We start from the raw sequence: 21799 nt of genomic DNA on the forward strand, positions 1-21799 counted from the left end.
TATGATATATATATATATATATATATAGATGTATGATGGACTAGTTACTCTTTGTGGGGAAGAGTTAGGGAGGAAAGCAAAAAAAGAGATTAAAACATATCAAGACACAAGCAGAGAACTATAAGGCGCAAAAAAGGCGCAAGAAACGAAAGACAGAAAAGAGAAGCTGACCGGGATCTAAGGTTATTAAAACAGATAGAGAGAGACAGGTCTGCATAATACGCACAAGGTGGTTTAGTAGGCCTTCGTTTCAAAGCATCCTTCGTTATACACAGTGTTAAAAAAATCGGTTTTTATTGGAAAAAAACGAAGTTGGCACAATATAGTGGGACGGTGTTAGATATACGCAGAGCTTTTGGGATCTGTCATTTATCGTTTTAAGGAAAGCAAAGGAAAGCCAGGCAGGTTCGCTTGTTGTCTCTCTAGTTTGGAATTGGGACCCCGGGTAACGAGAAGCAGGGAAACAGAGACGCAGAGTTTTCGGGATATTAGAAACGAAGATCCAGGCATCGGACAGGAAGGTGATTTTTGGAATTACGAATACAAAGATTGAAATATAAAATAAAAATAGTTGTTGCCACCTCAGAGAGAGGGGATTTTCTGTTTTTGTTTGAAACGGTCAAGAGAGCGGTAGAGACACACAGAGAGGGGGAGATCGTTTGAGTGTTTTAAGTTTTGTCTGAGGTTTCTGGTTTTTTTTGTCGTCGTCGTCATTACTTGACTACTACAAAAAAAATTATACCTTGGCAGATTTGCCTAGTTCCAATTATATTTTATTTTCTTTTGATTTTGTTGTTGTTTTATTATTTTGACAGGATTCTCGAGAATTTGCAGCTTTTGTGGGGAGAATTATCGAGACGTTTGAAACCCTTACATTCTAGTGGCGGGGATTTGAAGGTGTATTACAGTGCATCTGTGGGACGGTTAGGACAGAGAGGTGCGCAGGGCGATATATTGAGCGACAAATCATCAAAATTGTCGGAAAATATGGTATACGTCAACATGGAGGAAGGTAACAATAGTCGGTTGTACTGTATTAGTGACGATTCTTCCATTTCGCTGCATTCAAATTGTTCAAAAGGAAGCACTATTTTCGTGCGTGAGCCGTCAGACGACGCACACACGGACCCATCACCTGCAGAGACTTCTTTTGAAAGGATGAGTGAAACTGACAAGAGAAGGGGCCAATCTTCATTGCTGATTGGTAATGGCGAGGTGTTTCTTGATTCATCGTTTGTTATGGAGTCTCCGAAGCAGCTGGATGTTTTTACGTGCGACTCTCTAGATGAGGGAGGCGTGTCGAGTAGCTTCGCGACACCGACGCCGCATCTACAGCAGCAGGAAATGTGTGAACAAACGGATGATGATGTTCTGTCCAAGTCGAGGAAGCGTTCAGATACTCAACGAAGCAATAGAAGCAGGTCTACTGCCAAGCAGATTCTGAAGGGCACGTTCCAGGGGACACATTACAAGGAGTATGCTAACTTTTTGGGGAACCCGGAAAACAGGGCTATCTTGCAGGAGTTCATTGCTTTGCTACAACCATTGCCGGTGTCCCTGTTGTTTTCGCTGCGGAAGTTATCTAGGTCGCTTTATTTCATTGCTGAAGCAGGGGCTATCGATGCTATGTTAGAGGAGGTTAGTATTCAATGGGTACAGAGACATAAGACGTCCCATTATCAAGGTAATTTTAAACTAGTGCATATTATTTTGTTTTCTTTGTTGATTTTGAACTCAGATTTATACAATGACATGGCGCATGAGAAATTTTCTTCCACTCAGTTCGTTGACAATACGGTTTACGCTCTATTGAAAGAGGCACCTACAATAGACAAACAGAAATTTGAAAATGAACTGCGCGTGTACTATGATATATTGTCGATGAATCAGTTGCCTTTGTACAAGGCTGCACCCGCTTCGAATCCGAAGTTGCCTGTACCCAACTCGCGGAAGGGGTCAAGGTTTAATCCGAGATCCAATCGCTTAGAGAGGACATTCTCCAACTCATCGAACTATTCGATGTCTACAGTGTCGCTCCAAAGAACACCAAATTCCAAGCAGTCCTCTGCTGGATTGACGAACTGGAAATACCATCATGACAAGGAGCTTCCTACTTTATATCTGAAAGAACAACTTGATGAAGAAATGAATCAGAAACCTAATACATCTTGGCTCATGGATCATGCTATTCAATTCCAAGAACCCGTCGAGCCATCACCACCTAAAGATATGCCTCCAGCTTTGTCGCTGTCGCCGAATGTGCAGCCAAAAAGAAGATTATTTGGGTGGTTGAAGAAAGACCATTCTGATTCTATATTCAAGGCCCACCACGATTTGAGCGCCGAACGCAAGTGGCTGAATGCAAGAGTGCGGATAAGCGAGGGAAGATTATACATTTTCAATTTCAAACATCACAAAGCTTTAGATCCCAGGGTAGCTGACTTAGACCTTTGCAGGAAAAGATCTCTTTCATACTCTGTCCAGAATCTCTATGGTGCCCAGGCAACTTTTATCCAGGATAATATCGTATACAACAGTGATCACAAGACTTGGAACTTCAAGATTGCATTCCCGAAAAGCATAGATTGCGACAATGAACGAATCTACCAATTCCAAACAACCGATATGACTGTTGCTCAACAATTTGTCCAATGTGCCACCTTCTGGAGTGCGCGAATTACCCCAATACCATCAGCACAGTTCGAAATGGTCTCAAATCAAGAATATGGGTGGAGCGACAAATTACTTAATAATGAGCATTCCCCATTGGACGTCACCCTTTCGGTCTGGACCCCATTTATTGGCATAGATTCCATTTATGAAGACATTGACGATTTTGGTAGTCTATCATTAAAAATGCAGTTATACAACCTCAAAGTATTCACCGACCAATTATCAGAATTAATCGACAAACACAATGCCTGCAAACCTAAAATGGTATCTACCTGGCTCCACACGGGCACTACAAAAATGTTCGAAATGGCCATGGACAACTGGAACCGTCGGTACTTGTACCTAAACAAAATGTTCGAAAAGCACAACATGTACCTGACATCCTTGAAAACTGCTTGCGAAAGCGTACAACTAACAACTCTCTGATAAAACTCATTATATGCTCCTCATGCTGGAACTCTCAAAGTCTCCACTTTCCGTCCAATTAAACACGACTAACCTCTAAAACTGTAAACGAAACTAAAATAGAACGTGAAGAGAGACTCATGCAGACGACACACACCCATATATCACGGGCCCAGCACATTGTATTATTGTATCTTTTAAATACAGCAGCAACTACCTTTTTCACTAATAGTTTTAATACTTAATAGCAAACTATATCTGGAATATGGCATGGTATAATTGGAAATATTTTTATTAACTACCTTTTCTTATATATCTTTTTAAGTATATTATATTATAATTGGTTTTATATAACTTTGGGTCTGTGTGGTCTGGTTAATCTGTACGTGCACGGTGATACGATGTTATCACCAATTTTTAAATGAAGGTGGCAAAACTGAACTAGAGTTATATTCAATGTTTAGTTGGATTCAATCAAGGAGAAGGTAAACATCGAAGTTCGATAATCCTCTGTATACAGTTGATAATATGTCTCAACAGGATCCAAGTTCTATTAATGGTATGTTACAGGTTAAAGTGTGATTATTATTTAGGTTTGAAGAAGTTATACTTAAAAAACATGTAAACCAATAGTTTATGGGGTTGACGATGTTTTAAGCGTGTTGATGATTTTTTCGGCGCATGGTTAATCCATGATAGGTCAATTGATTTGCATTTACTAACTTGAGGACATTTTTTAGGTGGTATCGTGGTAGCGATGACTGGGAAAGACTGTGTTGCCATTGCATGTGACTTACGTCTAGGGTCGCAATCTCTTGGGGTTTCAAATCGGTTTGAAAAGATCTTTAATTATGGCCATGTATTTGTGGGGTTGACTGGTTTGGCTACAGATGTGACGACTTTATATGAAACTTTTCGTTACAAGACGAATCTGTACAAATTAAGGGAGGATAGGCCAATCGAACCTTCTACTTTTTCACATTTAGTATCAAGCACATTATATGAAAAAAGATTTGGTCCTTATTTTGTTGGGCCTGTTGTTGCAGGCATAGATACGATATCGCAGAAACCATACATTGCTGGATTTGATTTGATTGGGTGTATTGAAGAATCTAAAGATTTTATTGTCAGTGGTACTGCTTCTGAACAATTATTTGGTATGTGCGAGTCTTTGTACGAACCTAATTTGGGATCAGAAGATCTATTTGAAACAATATCCCAGGCTCTTCTAAATGCTGCCGATCGTGATGCCCTATCAGGTTGGGGGGCTGTTGTCTATTTGATTGAAAAAGATAAAGTAGTGAAAAGATATTTGAAGACCAGACAGGACTAGTTATGTATAGTATCTTTTTGTTAGTTGCATGTGCCATAAACCAAATAAATAAGAATTAAACGAAGTTAAAAAGACAACAACCAAACTGTATATTTATATTCAACATTGTAATCATAGGAATTACTAACTTTACCAGTCTCATGTACTTTGTGTCTCTTTATGTTAAAGGATCGTCATCGTTATTCTTTAAGCTATGTCTAAAATTACATAATAAATATATACATATATATACATACATGTTAACCAGGGTTTACCATCGGTGCTAATCGGTACTCGAGCTTTTGGGATTCTGCTTTGCAGCATGCCTTTGAATAATCTTCTTCAAGATAGCATCCTCCCCAAACTCTTCTTCCTCGATCTGTTTCCATTTCTGATCGATCATCTTTCTTTTCTCTTTATTTTTCAAAATATTATCCTTTTGGTCTGCTAATCTGGCCTCGTGTAAACATTTAGAAAGCTCTTCCTTCTCGTTATTACAGTATCCAAACGCCTTCTTGTAAAATTCTGCTTGATGGCACTTGTCCAAAGCTTGAATCAAATCTAAACATGCTGTTTCTTGTCGTTAGTTAACATGACATTCATGAGCAAATGGTTATTAACCGAAACACTTACAATGAAATCTTTGAGCCTGTAACTGTGGATGCATAACTGGTCTTTATAAAACGTATATCAGCTAGTGCGAGTCGAACTTTTAGACAAGTTTGTGTAAGAGAGATGCAGTTAGTAATTGTTGAACAAGGCCGTCTTTAATATTTTTCACCTCGCTTACATGGATATCAAACATTAAAGCATCGACTACCAATTTGAAGAGATCTCCGCCTAAAAACCTATCAAACCAAAGACTGCTGAAGCCTCTTCCAAACTTACAGTCTCTCGAATAATCAATGAGCGCAAATTTACTTACTGAATCTGGTGCAAGGATTACGCAGAACGAACTCTCTGTGCTTTCTGACGCATACAAAAAGCGAAGAAGACAACAGATGTTACGGTTCTTCGGAGCCACTACGTGCACTCTTCTGTGTGCCAGAATGGCTTTCAGAGGTGTCATAGCTCGTAAATGTATGTTCCCATAATCTTTGTTTCTCCAACTTATACCTCAGTCTTAGCACTTTTACTAACATTTCCAGATGTCCCAAATATGTTCCAACTAAATCACAAGCCTCCATTGCTTTCTAGCAACGGCGATGCCCTGGGTGCATTTGCGTATGGTAGTGGTCTAGCAATCAGCGGGTTTGCCATGTTCGCCACGGGAACATGCTGGATTGCAGACGTATTGACGTTTCCAGAGTTTGCGTTAAAGGCTAAGAGATTGATGGGTGACACAGACCTGAATTCGCTCCAGCATGCCGACGCTTCGATGCAACAAGATACAGAAGACGCGTTAGAACTTCTGGATTCTATATTTCAAGATAAGAGAGATTGAATCTGATATTAGAAACACTTGTTTATAGGGATGTAAGTTCAAAACTCGATAATTTCAGTACTTATTATCATGTGATGAGGAACAAGAAGGTTGTGTTATTTGGTGGGATCAAATTGACGGAGCGATTTAAAGTTAAAAATTATTATACTTAAGAAGTCAACAATGTATACGTTGAGAGATACAATATACATAAAAGTAAGAAGTATCATGTATAAGGTTGATAGTCAAGATGAGCGCGGAACTAAATGGGATTAGAAAACGACAAAACAAGGTTCTTGAGACCTCGTTTGTGTCTACAAGAAAGTTACAAACAGATGAAGGGATAGTAACCGTTCAATCAACGCCGTTGCTTAGTAGGCAGAGAAACAATACATTAAACAGTCTTAAACAGGAGGTTCGTGCTTTAGAGCTTGAATTGGCTAAGGTGTTGTTGCGGAAGAGTGAGGCTGAGAAGGTTAAGCAATCGACGACAAATGATATTTATCAGGGTACTTATTCAACAGATCACTTGCAAAGGCATTCTATCCGCCTAAAGGCCAGTACTCAACTTCGGGAGATCAGCAAGAATATAAAGAAGTTAGAGGAACAGATAAATCAATTAAAAGCCAAGATAGATGCAATTATTTCATTGCCTAATAATAGCCTGTCCGGATCTCCGTATCAGCAGAATCATCAACTACAGGAGGAAGGGGATTCTAGCGAAAAGGACCAGAAGCTGAGTCTACATAAGGAGGTTACGGTAACTTCTCTAACGAGTAGTGAGCTAGGATCATCTGGTTCGCCACCTGAATTTGAAGAACCGGGATTTAACGAATACGCGGACTTAGCCGATGATTACCTGCATTACTCTTATTATACTGATGACGATGGCAATAACTCTGCAGAAAATGATACACTACAAGATCTTGATTCTGTAGTTGCCAAGGATGTAGACTCGAATATTATCAAGCGACTTGCTTTATCCAGACCGGACAGAAAGGCAAAGGAAATAGCTACCGCCACCTGGTTGTTTAGTGACTATTTGCAGAGTTTACAGGATTCGAACGCTTCGAGAGAATTCATACTATCGAAAGCCAATAATCTCGTTAGATTGTTAAGCAAAAATCCTGAAATCAAACATGAAATGGTGTTTTCAGCATTCACAAACACAATGAACAGTTTGTTACTGTCCGAAGATAAACTTATAACTTCTGCTGGATACAGAATCTGCAGGTATCTGATTACGGATGATAAATTTATTGAAAATTTAATGATGATCAGAATAGATGCATTTTTAGTGATATCTTTATCTAAGGAGAATTCGCATAATATGGAGAGGGAGCAAGCCATCAAATTAATCCGTGAATTCATAACGTATCGCACCGGTGTCACCCAAGCCCTTGTGCAGACTGTAATTAGTTGCGTTGAAAGGACAGATGACAAATTGAGAACAATATGTATCGAAACTCTACTGGAACTTGCGATATTAAATCCCGATATATTAAAACAATGTGGTGGTTTCCATATTCTAGAATCATTGTTAAATGATTCTGATTTACAAATCTCACAATTAATCTTGGATACCTTTTTGAGTATGATGAATACACAGGATACAAGGTCATATGTGGAAGATTATTGCAATGTCAGTTCCATCCTCTCTGTACTATCGGATTGGCAGTCTAAATCGTCTTTAAATGTGGAACGGATACAGAATAGCATGTACATGATGGCTCAGATGTTTAAGAACTATAACGGCCTAATTATATTATCGAAAAATTCGTTCAAGCCATTAAAGGAGTTACTTTCCTTCCTGCAGACACCATTTGTAGCACGTTATGTCTTGGATCTAATTATGGATATTCTTCGGATTAAACCTCTGGATTATCGCGAAGACAGGGCCCATGCAACTAAACTTACCTCATCGGAATTTCCAAATGACTCAATGGCTACTAACCAATACTTAGCACTCATCGTCCAGATGCTAGATGAGGCAGAAATTGTAGGGGCTTTGGTATCAATCTTGCTCACTCATCGTTCACATGAAGATGGAGGCCAGCCAAAGAATAGTATCTTACTATCTAAGACGCGTCATGTATTATCAGAATACTTAAGCCTCGCAATTAATATCAACTGTTGGAACACCTCCTATTATTCAGCAATTCATCAAAGTTTAAGTCCCATCAAAGTTACCGAGGCATTTTTGATAGAAAATGTTAATGTAAAACTTAACAAGAATCGTACTACTCTAGGGATGCCGAATATTAATACCCAAAATACTATTATTGACTTCACAAAGTCTGTTATTAAGACTACCTTGTTAACTGATGTTGACGAGATGACTTTTAAAAAGATGGTTTTTGACACTAAGGTTCTTCAAACGAAGGACTTCACTCAATGGAATTGGGACGTGTTAGGGGATTTATGCGAAGGCCCACTGCGCAATCCAAGAAGGTTAGAAGAACTATCTCGGAACACAAAATTTGTTAGAAGGCTTCTTGTGTTCTACAGGCCATTTAGGTATCGATTTTCTGCTGTTAACAATAAAGCAGCAAATGCTAAACAGTATGCAAATGTTGGTGTCCAATTCTTTTCCATGTTAGTTTCACACAATGAAGGTTTAAAAATTCTTATGGATGATAACAAGATTATACCACAGATAGCCAGTTCTTTGTATAAATCTATGGAAGGTCAAATGCCGGTCAACAAAGTATTCGGACTGAAAGAAGTTCAGCATACGATGTGTGTCGGATATTTCCCAATAATTGGTGCTTTATTGAAAACTGTGGACGGCCTTAAAATACTTGAAAGATGGAATATGTTTACGGTTATTTATAAAATGTTCCAACCAAATGTACTTGCAGAAACATACCTGTTGCTTATGTTGCCTCAGCTGGACCTAACCCACAGCGTACACTGTAGAATTATAATGGGAAAAGTATTAATAGATGATAGAGAATCTGTGAGAATGGCAGCTACGAATGTCCTCGGAGATATGATTCAAAACTATAATAGCATTGACCATAAACTAGAGGAATTTATGTTGAATTTACTTGTTGGTCAACTGTATGATTTGTCCAGTGATGTTGTGGCTATTGCAGATCGCATACTCTACCACTATTGCATAAAACAAGATTTATCACTAGGCCTAAGGCCAGCGGTGACCAGCTGTCTGCAACAATTGGTTTTTATAGGGTCCCCTATCTTATTTGACCTTTTGGCAGGAACAACAGGATTTAATTTGCTGAGTAACATTCTATATGTTGATAACGAACGGCTTGCATGGTTGCAACATAAGAACAGAGATTATGTGAATAAGGTAGAGGAATTTTTAGAAAACGAACTCTATTATGTTATTAAAGATCGCACCAAAACTTCACGTAGTTTGCCGTTACACTTTTACCAGTCATTAGCCAAGTCTGAGGAGGGCATAAACTTGCTTGAGAAAAAGGGCGATCTTTTGGTCTTTAGCAACACAATAAAGAAATTTTTGTCTGATAGAGCAAAACTTCTTGATGATGTTATTGAATTGAAAAGTTGCATGTGGTGTTGCGGTTTTATTGGGTCTACGAAACTAGGTATAAAGTTGTTAGACCATTACAAGGTTGTAGCAGATCTTGTAGATTTTGCAATGACCGATGAAAACCCAGGTATTCGGTTTACGGCATTTTACGCATTAGGGTTGATTAGCAAGACTGAAGAAGGATGCGAAATACTTGATGAAATGAACTGGTCTTGCAGCACAGACGTCAGACAACATGCAGTGGGAATTTGTGTGCCAAAGAACATCACTAAATTTCTCAGCTATCCAGATACAAGTCGGGATGTTATATCCAATGAAAACGAAGACTGGTCTAGTACTGAAGACGACGTAATGGAAGCTGGTTTTCCGCCTCTTGAGATCTCACAATCTAAGCTGATGCAATTCAGAGAGCAGTCTGAAAAGGACGTCCTTGCAGATGACCAGGAACTGAAAACTCTGATAGAAAGAAAAGCCAGAGAGTTAAAATCCCAAAATAATATAGAGGTCTTGGTTACACAGTTTCCAGACGATCCTGTCTCGGCCAAAATCATCCGGCTAGTAGGTAAACTCGGTAACCACATCCTAGCCAATAGCGCTATTAAAGAAATCACAGATCTCGAAGCTAAATTCGGTCCCTCCAAATTCGAAACGCCTGAAATGTTTTACGCTGTCTTCAACCTGATGGCCCAATACAGATTCAAACCCCCCATCAGAAAGTTTCTTTGTGACCTGTTCATCAATAAGAAGTCACTAGAAAGCATCATGAAGCGAGACAAAAGAAAAAAAAATAGAAAATCCATCATAATCCACACACACACACCTATATATAACCACTACCACTATTAGATAAAACCCATCATCATCATCACCACCGCCACCCATTCATCCATCATACATGATTCGGATTGTCTTTGTACAGTAGGGGAGTGTTTCTAAATAGTTCATACGAATGCATCAACTTCTCAGGAATCTGAACCTGTTCCAAAAGCAACTCATCTAACGACTGCAACGAATCCACAAGATACTGCAACTCCGGAACCTTTGCAATTGTCTCCTTGGAGGGTAACTTGCGTTCCAAGATTTCTCTATCCTCCAATGTCTCCAGAACCGCTGTAATACTAGCAATTTTTCGCAGCAAAGTAGTAAATTCCCTCCGTAGTGTTATTTCCTGCTTCTGCAACTCATCTCGCCTTGAAACCAGCTTATTATACTCCTGTTCTAGCGTCATATCCTCTTTAACCACCTTTCGATCGCTCACCATCATATACACATATGCTCAATATCCTTGAATAGGAGATAAGTTCTTCATAAGTACGTATAGATCAAGTGGAGACATACTTGGATAACCGCTTCGACCGAAAAATACCCTTTCCAAGTGGAAGAGCTCACAAATCACGTGACCACATTACCCGGACAATATGGTACATACCCGGACAACACCAATTATCCACAAAATCATCACGTGGCACTCAAAAACTCGTTTTTCCATCGCCGGCGCGAAATCCGAAACTTGACCGGTGGCATACACTCAAAACATCTCCATAGTAACAGTAACACCGAGGCACGTGACATGACTCTATATGGTAGATCGGCATCAAACCATACCACAACTGTGTTCCAAATTAATCAACGGCATGATCGATAAGAAGCATGATCCCTCCTTTAAGTGAGTTTTCACATGTATTAGAAACGTTGCAATATTTGGAATTGTATTTTCACGAGAATATTTAAATGGGCCTAATTCGTTAGTTTACACAAGTCAAGTTTCATCTAGTTATTGTTTTCTGTAGTTTGGAGCTTTTTTAGAAGAATAAAAATTGCTTCGCAGTTGATCAATTGGTATTGCGGGTAGCATATATATAAGTTTTAAGAGTCGATATCAAGATGGTTCAATCGTCTGTGCTAGGGTTTCCAAGAATTGGTGGTAATAGAGAATTGAAGAAGGTGACGGAGGCTTATTGGAGTGGTAAGGTGTCTGAGGATGAGTTGCTCAGGGTTGGTAAAGAGATCAGGGAACACAATTGGAGGTTGCAACAGGACGCTGGTGTTGATATTATCCCATCTAATGATTTTTCGTATTACGATCAGGTGTTGGATTTGTCTTTGTTGTTTAACGTGATTCCCGACCAGTATGCGCAACATGATTTGTCTGAAATTGATACTTTGTTTGCTATGGGGCGTGGTCTACAAAGAGGTGAGAGTGAAGGAGTCGCAGCGGTTGATGTGACTGCGTTGGAGATGGTTAAATGGTTTGATTCTAATTACCATTATGTGAGACCCACATTTTCCAACTCTACTGAATTTCGCTTAAACGGGCAGAAGCCTGTGGATGAATACTTAGAGGCGAAGGAGCTTGGAATTGAGACCAGACCAGTTTTGCTTGGTCCAGTTTCGTTCTTGCACTTGGGTAAAGCTGAGAGGGAGTCTGCTGATTTGGATCTGATATCGTTATTGCCAAATCTATTGCAGGTGTATGTGGAGCTTTTGCAGAAATTGGCTGAGGCAGGCGTAGAATCTGTTCAGTTGGATGAGCCCGTTTTGGTGTTGGATTTGCCGGAGAATGTCCAGGACGCGTATAAGACCGCTTATGAGGCTTTTTCTAATGAAGAAGGGCTCCCAAAAATTATATTGACTACTTATTTTGGTACCGTTACCCCTAACTTGAGAGCCATTGAGAATTTGCCTGTGGATGGTTTCCATTTTGACTTTGTTAGAAACCCAGAGCAATTTGAAGAGGTCGTTGATTTGTTGAATGAAAATCAAACTTTGTCTGTTGGTATTGTTGACGGTAGAAACATCTGGAAGAATGACTTTGCAAAATCATCCGAATTTGTGAGAAAGGCAATTGACCAATTAGGCGAGGACCGTGTTATTGTCTCCACCTCTTCGTCTCTGCTCCACACCCCAGTTGACCTGGAGAACGAGAGGAAATTAGACGATGAAGTTAAAGATTGGTTTTCTTTTGCTGCGCAGAAGCTAAACGAAGTTGTTATTATAGCCAAGAACGTTTCTGGTGAGGATGTTAGTGAGGAGTTAGAATCCAATGCTGCTTCAATTGCTGCAAGGGCCGCCTCTTCTATTACCCACGACCCTTCTGTTCAAGAGAGAATCGGTCAGCTCAACCAAGCTACATCTACTAGATCGTCTCCTTTTGAAGACAGATTGGCAAAACAGCAGGAGTCATTGAACTTGCCATTGCTCCCTACCACCACCATTGGTTCATTCCCACAAACTAAGGACATTAGAGTGAACAGAAACAAGTTTAACAAGGGCGAAATTTCCGCTGAAGAGTATGAGAACTTCATCAACTCTGAAATTGAGAAGGTCATAAGATTCCAAGAAGAAGTTGGTTTAGATGTTTTGGTTCACGGTGAACCGGAAAGAAATGATATGGTTCAGTACTTTGCTGAGAAGATCAATGGGTACGTGTTCACAACGAATGCTTGGGTTCAATCTTATGGTTCTCGTTACGTCAGACCACCAATTATTGTCGGTGACTTGTCCAGACCAGAAGCTATGTCTGTTAAGGAGACTGTATATGCACAATCAATCACCACAAAACCGGTAAAAGGTATTTTAACCGGCCCTGTTACCTGTTTGAGATGGTCGTTCCCAAGAAATGACATTGACCAAAAGATCCAGGCTTTACAATTGGCGCTTGCCATTAGGGATGAAGTCACCGATTTGGAAGCCGCTGGAATTAAGGTTATCCAGGTTGACGAACCAGCTCTTAGAGAGGGATTGCCTCTAAGAGATGGCCAGGAAAGAGCCGACTACTTCAACTGGGCCGCAGAAGCCTTCAGAGTCGCCACTTCTGGTGTTTCTGACCAAACTCAAATCCACTCTCATTTCTGCTATTCTGACTTCGACCCCAACCACGTTAGAGCCTTGGATGCTGATGTTGTATCCATTGAGTTCTCCAAGAAGGACGATCCAAACTATATTGCTCAGTTCCAATCATATCCAAACCATATCGGTTTGGGATTGTTTGACATCCACTCCCCAAGAGTGCCACCTAAAGAGGAGTTCATTGAAAAGATTGGAACTATCTTAGGCTCCTACCCACCTGAAAAGTTCTGGATTAACCCAGACTGTGGTTTGAAAACCAGAGGATGGGATGAAACAAGTGCTTCTCTACATAACATGGTTGAAGCTGCCAAGCACTTCCGTGAACACTACTCCCAAGACCAAGAGTAATAACATGTCTTTGTACCCCGTGATGAATTTCAAAAAAGGACAAACCCTTTTCATGAATCTCGTCATCTGGTTCAATTTCATAATTCAAAGACCAATCCTCTTCTGTTTTTGTGAGATTCAACATCTATTATAATTTTTAAGTGGAATAGGATTTTTATAATCCATTCATTACTATATTACGAGTTAACGACTAAGTAAATATATAATGGTTCTGTAATAGAAACGCATTCAACTCCGTTTTAAACACCCTGTTACTTAAGTTCCACCCAGCAGTCTTCTGATTGTCGCCTGTTTCGCTGTTTAGCCTGGGTTTTACTTTGTGAAGATTTGGTGCTATACCAAAGCGGTCCAGTTATAAAAGATTTAACGTGCTTCACTTAAAGGGTGGCGAAAAGAATCGACCTTTGCGTCTAAACAAACTGCAAAAGTTACACAGTATACTGAACATTATATCAAGTGTAGTGTATAAATATGTCAGACCAACAAATTCAACAGTTTATGACCCTCACTAACTGCTCTGCAGATGTGGCTACTCAGTTTATTAACAAATCGAATGGTGATTTGGAAGATGCGATAAACAAGTATTACGCAAGTTTGCTAGAAGGTAAAGAAAAAAAGAGTGAGTCTGAGGCACCACTAAGAGATTATCGTTCTAATGCATCAAGCAGTGTTGGAAATGCTAATGCTTCACATCCGTCTTCTGCTGCTTCTGGTAAATCTGTGAGTTCGACTGGGCCCAAAAAGAAGGAAACGCCAAAGTTTAGGACTATTTCTCAAATTGTAAAGGAAGCGCAAGCAGATGATGAAGACGATGATGAGGCAAGACATACTTTTGCCGGTGGGGAAACATCAGGGTTGGAGGTTACCGATCCAAATGACTCAAATTCTTTGATTAGAGACTTGCTAGACAAAGCACGGAGAGGCGGGGAACGTGGGGCCAGCGGAGATGAAGAGCAAGCTCCAGGTAAAAAGGCATTTAGTGGCAAGGGCTATCGGTTAGGTTCTTCAGTGAACGCTGTACCCGAAGTTTTAGAGGACCCTGAGCAAGCAGTACCAGCTAAACCTAAAAAGGTCACCAGGGAGATTACATTTTGGAAAGAGGGGTTCCAGGTTAGCGAAGATGGTCAGCTATATCGTTACGACGATCCAGCTAATAGTTACTATCTAAATGAACTAAACCGGGGGAGGGCGCCTTTAAAGTTGTTGAATGTTGAGTTTGGCCAGGAAGTGGATGTTAATGTGTATAAGAAGCTTGATGAGTCGTATAAGCCACCCAAGAGAAAGTATGGAGGGTTTGAAGGCAGTGGACGTAGATTGGGCTCACCAATTCCTGGTGATGCAGCTACAGTGGAAAATGAATCCGCACGTAAAGAACCTAGTGTCGATGTGCCTGTCTCTTCTGAACCAGAAAAAGTGGAGGAGCCCAAGGGGGACGTAAGTGTTCAAATCAGGTATGCTAATGGTAAACGAGAAATAGTGCGTTGCAATTCAACAGATACTATCCAGTTCTTGTACGACCATGTTAAAAAGAACACTGATGATCCTAGACCGTTTAACTTGAACCAAACCCATCCGGTTAAACCGATTAACCAACTTGAATCAACTATTGGAGAACAAAACTTATGCAACTCTGTTGTTGTCCAAAGATGGGTATAGTTCAGCCAACATCCTATGACACTGCCTAATCCAGAATCTCCTTCCAATACTTCGTCATTTATAAACAACCAAAAAGTAATATATGTACAACTATGGTCAAAAAAATTCATTATTTAAGGCCGTTCAGAAAATTTAACGGTTTAACTTCAATACAATTTCAACCCCCCTGTAACTTCGTCCAATATAGCCTTAGGCGCTGGGCCTAGTCCTAAGACCGTAGCACTTCCTGCTTCAATTTGAGTTCTACCAGCGTCATGTACAACATAGCAATTAATGCCTAATGCTAAAGCGTTTGCAAATAGCTCATCCATGCTTTCTTTATCAGGGCATTTTAAAGTGATTTTTGCTTGCCCTCTCGACAACCATCTTGAGACCATATGTGGGTTATAAGAGTCACGGGACGGCTCTTCTGCAATTAAACGATAGCATGCAAGTGCTGCATGGCAACATTGGGCTGCCACCTTGCCCTTTGTCATCTGTAGATCACTGCGAACCACTAAAGCCATGCGTACTTCCCCAGCTATTGTGTTTAATGCAAGAGAATTTACTTCCACACCTTCATCTTCATCTGAACTATCAGAAGCATCAGGAGTATCTTTCTTCGTAGACCCCAAGAATCCTGCTTTTGCTTTTGCTTGCTCGATTACTTGTTTTGCATAAGTCTTATGATTTTTAGTAGGTTGCAAGGTATCAGTTCTAAACATTCTGCCTAAGCAGTAGCCTGCAAAGACTGATGCCAATGTCCAGGAAACAGTAAAAGACAAATGAGCCATGGTGGATGATGATTTTGTTCCATCCAAAATGATGTTACAATGCAGTTGTCAAGAGATCTGCGAAGGTTGTAAAAATAAAAGTAAAAAATAACGTCCACTGAAAAATGCCCTTTGAAGACCTTCATCACCAACAGTAATCCAGAACGCTCAGAAAATTCAGAATTGAGACAGATACTCAATATTTCTTAAAAAAACTATTCAACATATCACGATATACCAGTCAAATAAAATACCTATCATATGTATAACCTATTTACGGTTAAAGTTAAAATAAAAAATAGACACAGCTTTTAGACCGTGTGGGTTAGTAGTAGGCGACGGGAGTTATCATTTATGTATATATATATAAAAATGAAGGTTCAAATGTTTCACTTCTTTGGTGCAGTGATAACGACGACGAAGAGATCAAATCGATCCGACTTTCTCCGACCAGAAACGTTCTGCTTGCAAGATGGTGCTATGGTTGGCGAGCATCTTGTTCATTGTTTCTGTATATTCGTCTGTCTCATCGGAATCAAAGACAATGCCTCCACCAGCTTGCAAGTATGCTACACCGTCTCTGTAAACAATGGTTCTTAGAGCGATACAGCTATCCATGATGTTTTCATCGAAGCTCCAAAAGCCAATGCAACCAGCATACACACCACGTGTTTCGCCTTCTAATTCTGCGATCAGCTCCATGGCACGAACCTTTGGGGCACCCGATACGGTGCCCGCAGGGAAGACAGATCTCATAGCATCGAATCTAGTTTTATCGTCTCTGAGAGTTCCCGAAACCTTTGAAACCAGGTGCTGCACATGAGAAAACTTCTCCACAGACAAAAACTTCTCGACACAAGTCGATTTTGGATCGCAGACCCGATTGATGTCATTACGCGCGAGATCAACAAGCATGACATGCTCTGCGTGGTCCTTCAAGGAATTTTTAAGCTCCGCCGCAAGAACTTCGTCTTCATCGGGTGTCGCCCCCCTTCGAATGGTCCCTGCAATTGGGTGGGTGACGACCTTCCTATCCTTGTCCACACTTAACAAACGTTCTGGAGACGCACCAATCACCTGAAAGTCAACATAGTCAATATAGAACATGTATGGCGAAGGATTCAAGGTGCGCAGGTGCTTGTAGATATTGAACGGATGCAACGACGTCGGCCTGGAGATCCGCTGAGAGGGCACCGCCTGGATAATATCACCATCTCTGATGTGCTGCTTTAACACACGCACATGGCTCTTGTACCCCTCCTTCCCGATGTTGGACGTAAACTCCTGATTCAACTTGATAGGAGGCTGCAACGGAACTTCCACCTCGCCCGTCTGCAGTATGTTAGCATATCGCTCAATCACAGCAGCAGCAGCAGCATACCCGCTCTCCATATCTTCGGACACTGCCAAATCGATATTCGTCACAATCTGAATCTGCTGACAAACATTATCAAACACCACCACCGTATCAAACAACATAAACGCACTCTCAGGCAACCCCATCACATCTGCTTGCTCCCTCCTTGCCTTGGGCTCAAAGTACTTCACACAGTCGTACGACACATACCCCATAGCACCCCCACTGAACGGCGGAATCCCGTGAATCAATGCGGATTTTCCATAACTGCGCATCTCCCGCTCCAACACCACCAGCGGATCGCACTCCGCTCCCTCGCTGGCCCCCGTCTTTATAACCCGCTTGGGTTTCACTCCAATGTACACATACCGGCTGGGCGTATCCACCGTCGCAACAGAATCCAGCAGAAACGACGGATCCCGCCGCTCGTCGTTCAGTTTCGCCAGTTTCAAATACGCTGCATGCGACGTCAATTCTGAATCCCTCAAATACGCACACACAGGATACAACCTCACATCGCTCCCCGCCTTCTCCTGGTACTTTTTCAGACTCTCGATATCCGGGTATATGGCTAAACCCATGCTTGCTGCTTCTACACAATACAATTCTCTGCTGACTCCTCAGCTCCTGGACCTTCTTGGAGGGGGTAGACTGTAAAACGAACAACTGACCGTCCTCCGCACGCTTTGCTCTATCTTTATATGCCAGTAACGAGGATAAGAGAGATGTGCTGGGGGCTAGTCCTGTTTCCTTGTGACTTACATGCGTTGAAGAATGACTCAGAGGAGGAAGCCCACCGCGCTGTCCGGTCACGTGACTGTTACCCGGCCGCCACGCCGTGCGCGGCGATCTGCAAATTTTCCCGCCAGATCAGAATCGGCCCGCCACCCGGGCGGCGGCGGGCGCCGCCGCGAAGGAAAAAATTTGAGTCCTATATCTCCTGTTTTCTACGAGGAGGAGAGGAGAAAGTCAAAACAAGGCAGGTAGTTAGTAGCACAAACAGAGGTACCTTTTGAACGAGTGTTTATACCGAGTGGCAACAGGGTAGATATATTAGGGTTTGATATTTGACACGCACAAACAGTTCTAATTCAAGTTTGTTTGATTGTTTTTGTTGTTTTGTGGGTAGATAAATTTTTTTTGTTTGATTTGTTTAGGGTACTCGTGGGATAGGAGATCTCGCAGTAGTTTTTAAACAAGAGAAAGAAATAGAGGAGAGTGAGAGAGTTATATCGATAAATAGAATTAGCGAACGAGAGAGAGCGAGAGCTAGAGAGCGAGAGAGCGAGAGAATATAGTTTTATTTTGAGGAATATGGGGCAGATTCTATCCAATCCGGTGATTGATAAGGAGCAGAACAGGGGAAGTGATGTTTTGACAGCGTTTGGTCTTTGTGCGATGCAGGGGTGGCGGATGTCTATGGAGGATGCGCATATAGTTGATTTGGATATTAGTGGGGAGGGGTCAGAGGACCATATTGCGTATTACTGTGTTTTTGATGGGCACGGTGGGGCTTCGGTGGCGCAGTACTGTGGGGAGAACTTTTCCAAAATATTGCAGAAGCAGCTTGAGGGGGGGGGTAGTGTTAATTTCTGCAAGGCGCTTATTGCGTCGTTTATTGCGACGGACGAGGAGTTGCTTAGGGATCCGGTGCTAGCTAACGATCATAGTGGGTGTACGGCTACTACTTTGTTGGTGTCTCGGAAGCAGAATGTGCTTGTGTGTGCTAATTCTGGGGATTCGCGGACTGTTCTTTCTACCAACAAGTGGGCGAAGGCGTTATCGTTTGATCATAAGCCGACCCTTCGGTCTGAGCAGTCGCGGATTATTGCTGCGGATGGGTTTGTGGAGATGGATCGTGTCAACGGGAACTTGGCGTTGTCCCGGGCGATAGGAGATTTTGAGTTCAAGTCGAATCCCAATCTTGCGGCGCACGAGCAGATTGTCACCTGTGTTCCTGATGTTTTGGAGCACAGTTTGGATTACTCCAAAGATGAGTTTGTTATCTTGGCATGCGACGGCATTTGGGACTGTCTATCAAGCCAAGAGTGCGTGGACCTTATTCATTACGGGATCCAGCACGACATGAGCTTACAGGATATCGCATCGCGTGTAATTGACGTATGTTGCTCCCCAACCACAGAGGGTACTGGGATTGGCTGTGACAATATGAGTTTCATTATTGTGGCGTTGTTAAGAGAGGGCGAAACAGAAGACGAGTGGCTTGCGCGTATGAAGGCTAAGAAATACGAAGGGTTGTGTTCCTTTGAAGCACAAAGGAGAAAGGTCTTCTCTTACCATTATGACTTTGTGACTGAAGATGACGAAAACTTGTTTGATATCTCTACAAAGAGACCCGAAGAGAGGTCCAGGGGCAACGGCGGGCTTCCATCCGTACACGCCGCTGGATCTCGAGGCAGCGACGAGGCAGACGACGAGGAAAGTGCTGCCGCCAACTCCGGTGATGGTAGTAGACAGCATTTATATTCTCTAGAGGAATTGATTAACGCTGGAGGTATTCAAATCACCCAAGGTGGCAACAACACTTCCTACATCCATGGATCTGCTTTATCTGAAGTATTAGCCTCTTTAGTGGGCGCCACAGGTGGAATAGTCTCTAGACCGGCTCAACAGCATAACGAGGAATCTGAACCAGAGGATGGCGAGCATGCCGATAAAAAGTTGGAGGAGATTCAGGAATGAACCAGATGATGATAATAGGCTCAACGTTTAGCAAGGTCCCTTGATTTCTGTGTGTCGCAAAGTGCCAGATTAAATAAGAAACAACAAACCCAAAAGACAGGCAAGAAAAATAAAAACAATGCTACCCCTTCTAGATCCCCTTTCCCATCTGCATTCACTCGCTCACTCATACACACTCTCCAAATAGACGCACACATAACCAACCACGCAAGCACACATATATATTATTAAACTCATACACCTGAACAATGCGTAGACAAAAAAAAGATTCCTCTATTATTATCATTATTCTTATTATACATCATAGTCTTTCTCCGTTCTGCCTACTACTTCATTGTGTACTCTAATCATCTCCTTAAACAAAGAATAATCAGCTCTCTGTTCCATTTTTTTTTGAAGACAAATCCCTAGCTTTATTATTTTGTACATTATATATAATTAATAGTTAAGTCAAGTATCTACTTTTTGATATTGCAAGGCCAGCGTGATCGTTAGTGATATCCCTGGATCAGTCTCCGTATACACTGCAAGTTGTGAGCCACACCTGTTCTAAAAGTTCATCTAGCGGAACATTTTTAATGTTGGCTATAACAGTAGCAACTTGACCCATCGTACAAGGCTCATTGCGCGACTTCACCATTGTATGTGCCCATTTGCTTTCATCCAGCTTCGCCAATTTATCTCTTTTTACACTGGCATACCACTGGTCGAGATCCGGATATGCTTCCTTCAGCCATGGCATGTCGCCCTCGCCCTGAACAAGATACGGATAAGACTCATGAGTGCGCCTTATCTCACACCAAGGCGCATCCGTTTCTAAAAGCAGTCTATCTAATGGGATGCGCCTTACACTATCAATGTTATAATCATGCTTCAGCGATGTACCGTTCATGCCGATGTAACAGTTAGGCGAAAGAGCAAGATACTCCTCCATTTCATTGGGTGTACCAGTGAACGAATGCACCACAAACTTCCTGACGTCACTGAACTTGTAGTACGGATATCCATTCGCATCCAGCATTCTATCTTTATGCTCAGTGTCCAATATTAGCTCCTTCAACCGGAATCTATCTTCAGAATCAGGAAATCCCTCGACGAATTGTCCAAGAATCCCGATGAAGTCAGAATGGCAGTTTCTCATGTGCAAGAACAAGGGGATATCAGGGAACATACAGCTCAGCTTCAACTGCTCCTTAAAGAAAAGCAACTGCATGTTTTTCCCGCTGTAATAGAAACGGTCGTAGTCAAGACCAATCTCTCCAATAGCCCGCAACCTACCATCATGTTCTTGCCTCTCCCGCATCAGCTGGTACAACTCAACAAGCCGTGTCCGTGTAACCTCGACGTCCTTCACATCCAATGCCTGATTCATCGCTTCGTCGTTGCTAGGCTCCGCCAAGGTCATCATCTCTTCGGTCACAAATTCATTCACACAGCACGGATGCACACCAATCGTGTAGTACAGCCCTAAACCCAATCCCTTGGCCAGCGACTCGTATTGATCCACCAAATCAATCGTCTGCCGAACCTCCACCAACGAAGACCCAGTCAATAACATCCGCTCTACCCTACTCTCCTTGCATCGTTCTAGAATCCTCTCAACATCCGCCTTGTGGTACCGTTTTCCACGGTACACTCCTTGATACATCGGATCCGAAAGATTGAACCCAATATCATAGTACCGTATCCGCTTACACATCCCTGCCCGCTTCAACATCCGGAAACCAGTCTCGCTCCCGATTTTAATCGTATTTATAACCCTTCTTCCCTCTGTTGCTTCCCCCAATCTGCCCTCCCTCTA

General features: G+C 41.8%; 11 protein-coding genes and 1 further gene across 11 annotated transcripts; 7 read left to right on the forward strand and 5 right to left on the reverse strand.

Annotated features, from left to right (window-relative positions):
• Positions 1-987: 987 nt before the first annotated feature.
• On the forward strand, positions 988-3099 carry YEL1 (Arf family guanine nucleotide exchange factor YEL1; the record flags this gene model as incomplete). The annotated part of the gene is made up of 1 exon (XM_003646481.1): positions 988-3099. The coding sequence occupies one exon, from the start codon at positions 988-990 to the stop codon at positions 3097-3099; it is 2112 nt and encodes a 703-aa protein (XP_003646529.1).
• Positions 3100-3835: 736 nt separating this feature from the next.
• Positions 3836-4411, forward strand: PUP3 (proteasome core particle subunit beta 3; the record flags this gene model as incomplete). Its single annotated transcript, XM_003646482.1, has 1 exon — positions 3836-4411. One exon carries the CDS (start codon positions 3836-3838, stop codon positions 4409-4411), a length of 576 nt encoding a protein of 191 aa, XP_003646530.1.
• Positions 4412-4673: 262 nt separating this feature from the next.
• CMC2 (Cmc2p) lies at positions 4674-5057 on the reverse strand (the record flags this gene model as incomplete). Its single annotated transcript, XM_003646483.1, has 2 exons — positions 4674-4960; positions 5024-5057. 2 exons carry the CDS (start codon positions 5055-5057, stop codon positions 4674-4676), a joined length of 321 nt encoding a protein of 106 aa, XP_003646531.1.
• A 238-nt stretch (positions 5058-5295) lies between these two features.
• On the forward strand, positions 5296-5834 carry Ecym_4694 (the record flags this gene model as incomplete).
• Positions 5835-6063: 229 nt separating this feature from the next.
• On the forward strand, positions 6064-10179 carry TSC11 (TORC2 complex subunit TSC11; the record flags this gene model as incomplete). Its single annotated transcript, XM_003646484.1, has 1 exon — positions 6064-10179. The coding sequence occupies one exon, from the start codon at positions 6064-6066 to the stop codon at positions 10177-10179; it is 4116 nt and encodes a 1371-aa protein (XP_003646532.1).
• Positions 10180-10222: 43 nt separating this feature from the next.
• Positions 10223-10594, reverse strand: IES5 (Ies5p; the record flags this gene model as incomplete). Its single annotated transcript, XM_003646485.1, has 1 exon — positions 10223-10594. The coding sequence occupies one exon, from the start codon at positions 10592-10594 to the stop codon at positions 10223-10225; it is 372 nt and encodes a 123-aa protein (XP_003646533.1).
• A 623-nt stretch (positions 10595-11217) lies between these two features.
• On the forward strand, positions 11218-13530 carry MET6 (5-methyltetrahydropteroyltriglutamate-homocysteine S-methyltransferase; the record flags this gene model as incomplete). Its single annotated transcript, XM_003646486.1, has 1 exon — positions 11218-13530. One exon carries the CDS (start codon positions 11218-11220, stop codon positions 13528-13530), a length of 2313 nt encoding a protein of 770 aa, XP_003646534.1.
• A 471-nt stretch (positions 13531-14001) lies between these two features.
• Positions 14002-15186, forward strand: SHP1 (protein phosphatase regulator SHP1; the record flags this gene model as incomplete). The annotated part of the gene is made up of 1 exon (XM_003646487.1): positions 14002-15186. One exon carries the CDS (start codon positions 14002-14004, stop codon positions 15184-15186), a length of 1185 nt encoding a protein of 394 aa, XP_003646535.1.
• A 146-nt stretch (positions 15187-15332) lies between these two features.
• PTH2 (aminoacyl-tRNA hydrolase) lies at positions 15333-15959 on the reverse strand (the record flags this gene model as incomplete). Its single annotated transcript, XM_003646488.1, has 1 exon — positions 15333-15959. One exon carries the CDS (start codon positions 15957-15959, stop codon positions 15333-15335), a length of 627 nt encoding a protein of 208 aa, XP_003646536.1.
• A 405-nt stretch (positions 15960-16364) lies between these two features.
• TRP2 (anthranilate synthase TRP2) lies at positions 16365-17876 on the reverse strand (the record flags this gene model as incomplete). Its single annotated transcript, XM_003646489.1, has 1 exon — positions 16365-17876. One exon carries the CDS (start codon positions 17874-17876, stop codon positions 16365-16367), a length of 1512 nt encoding a protein of 503 aa, XP_003646537.1.
• Positions 17877-18609: 733 nt separating this feature from the next.
• On the forward strand, positions 18610-19998 carry Ecym_4701 (PP2C family serine/threonine-protein phosphatase; the record flags this gene model as incomplete). Its single annotated transcript, XM_003646490.1, has 1 exon — positions 18610-19998. The coding sequence occupies one exon, from the start codon at positions 18610-18612 to the stop codon at positions 19996-19998; it is 1389 nt and encodes a 462-aa protein (XP_003646538.1).
• A 508-nt stretch (positions 19999-20506) lies between these two features.
• Positions 20507-21715, reverse strand: Ecym_4702 (3'-5'-exodeoxyribonuclease; the record flags this gene model as incomplete). The annotated part of the gene is made up of 1 exon (XM_003646491.1): positions 20507-21715. One exon carries the CDS (start codon positions 21713-21715, stop codon positions 20507-20509), a length of 1209 nt encoding a protein of 402 aa, XP_003646539.1.
• Positions 21716-21799: the final 84 nt, after the last annotated feature.

The sequence above is a fragment of the Eremothecium cymbalariae genome, chromosome 4 (genome assembly GCF_000235365.1).
Source record: "Eremothecium cymbalariae DBVPG#7215 chromosome 4, complete sequence".
In the NCBI taxonomy this organism is placed as follows: Eukaryota; Fungi; Ascomycota; class Saccharomycetes; order Saccharomycetales; family Saccharomycetaceae; genus Eremothecium; species Eremothecium cymbalariae.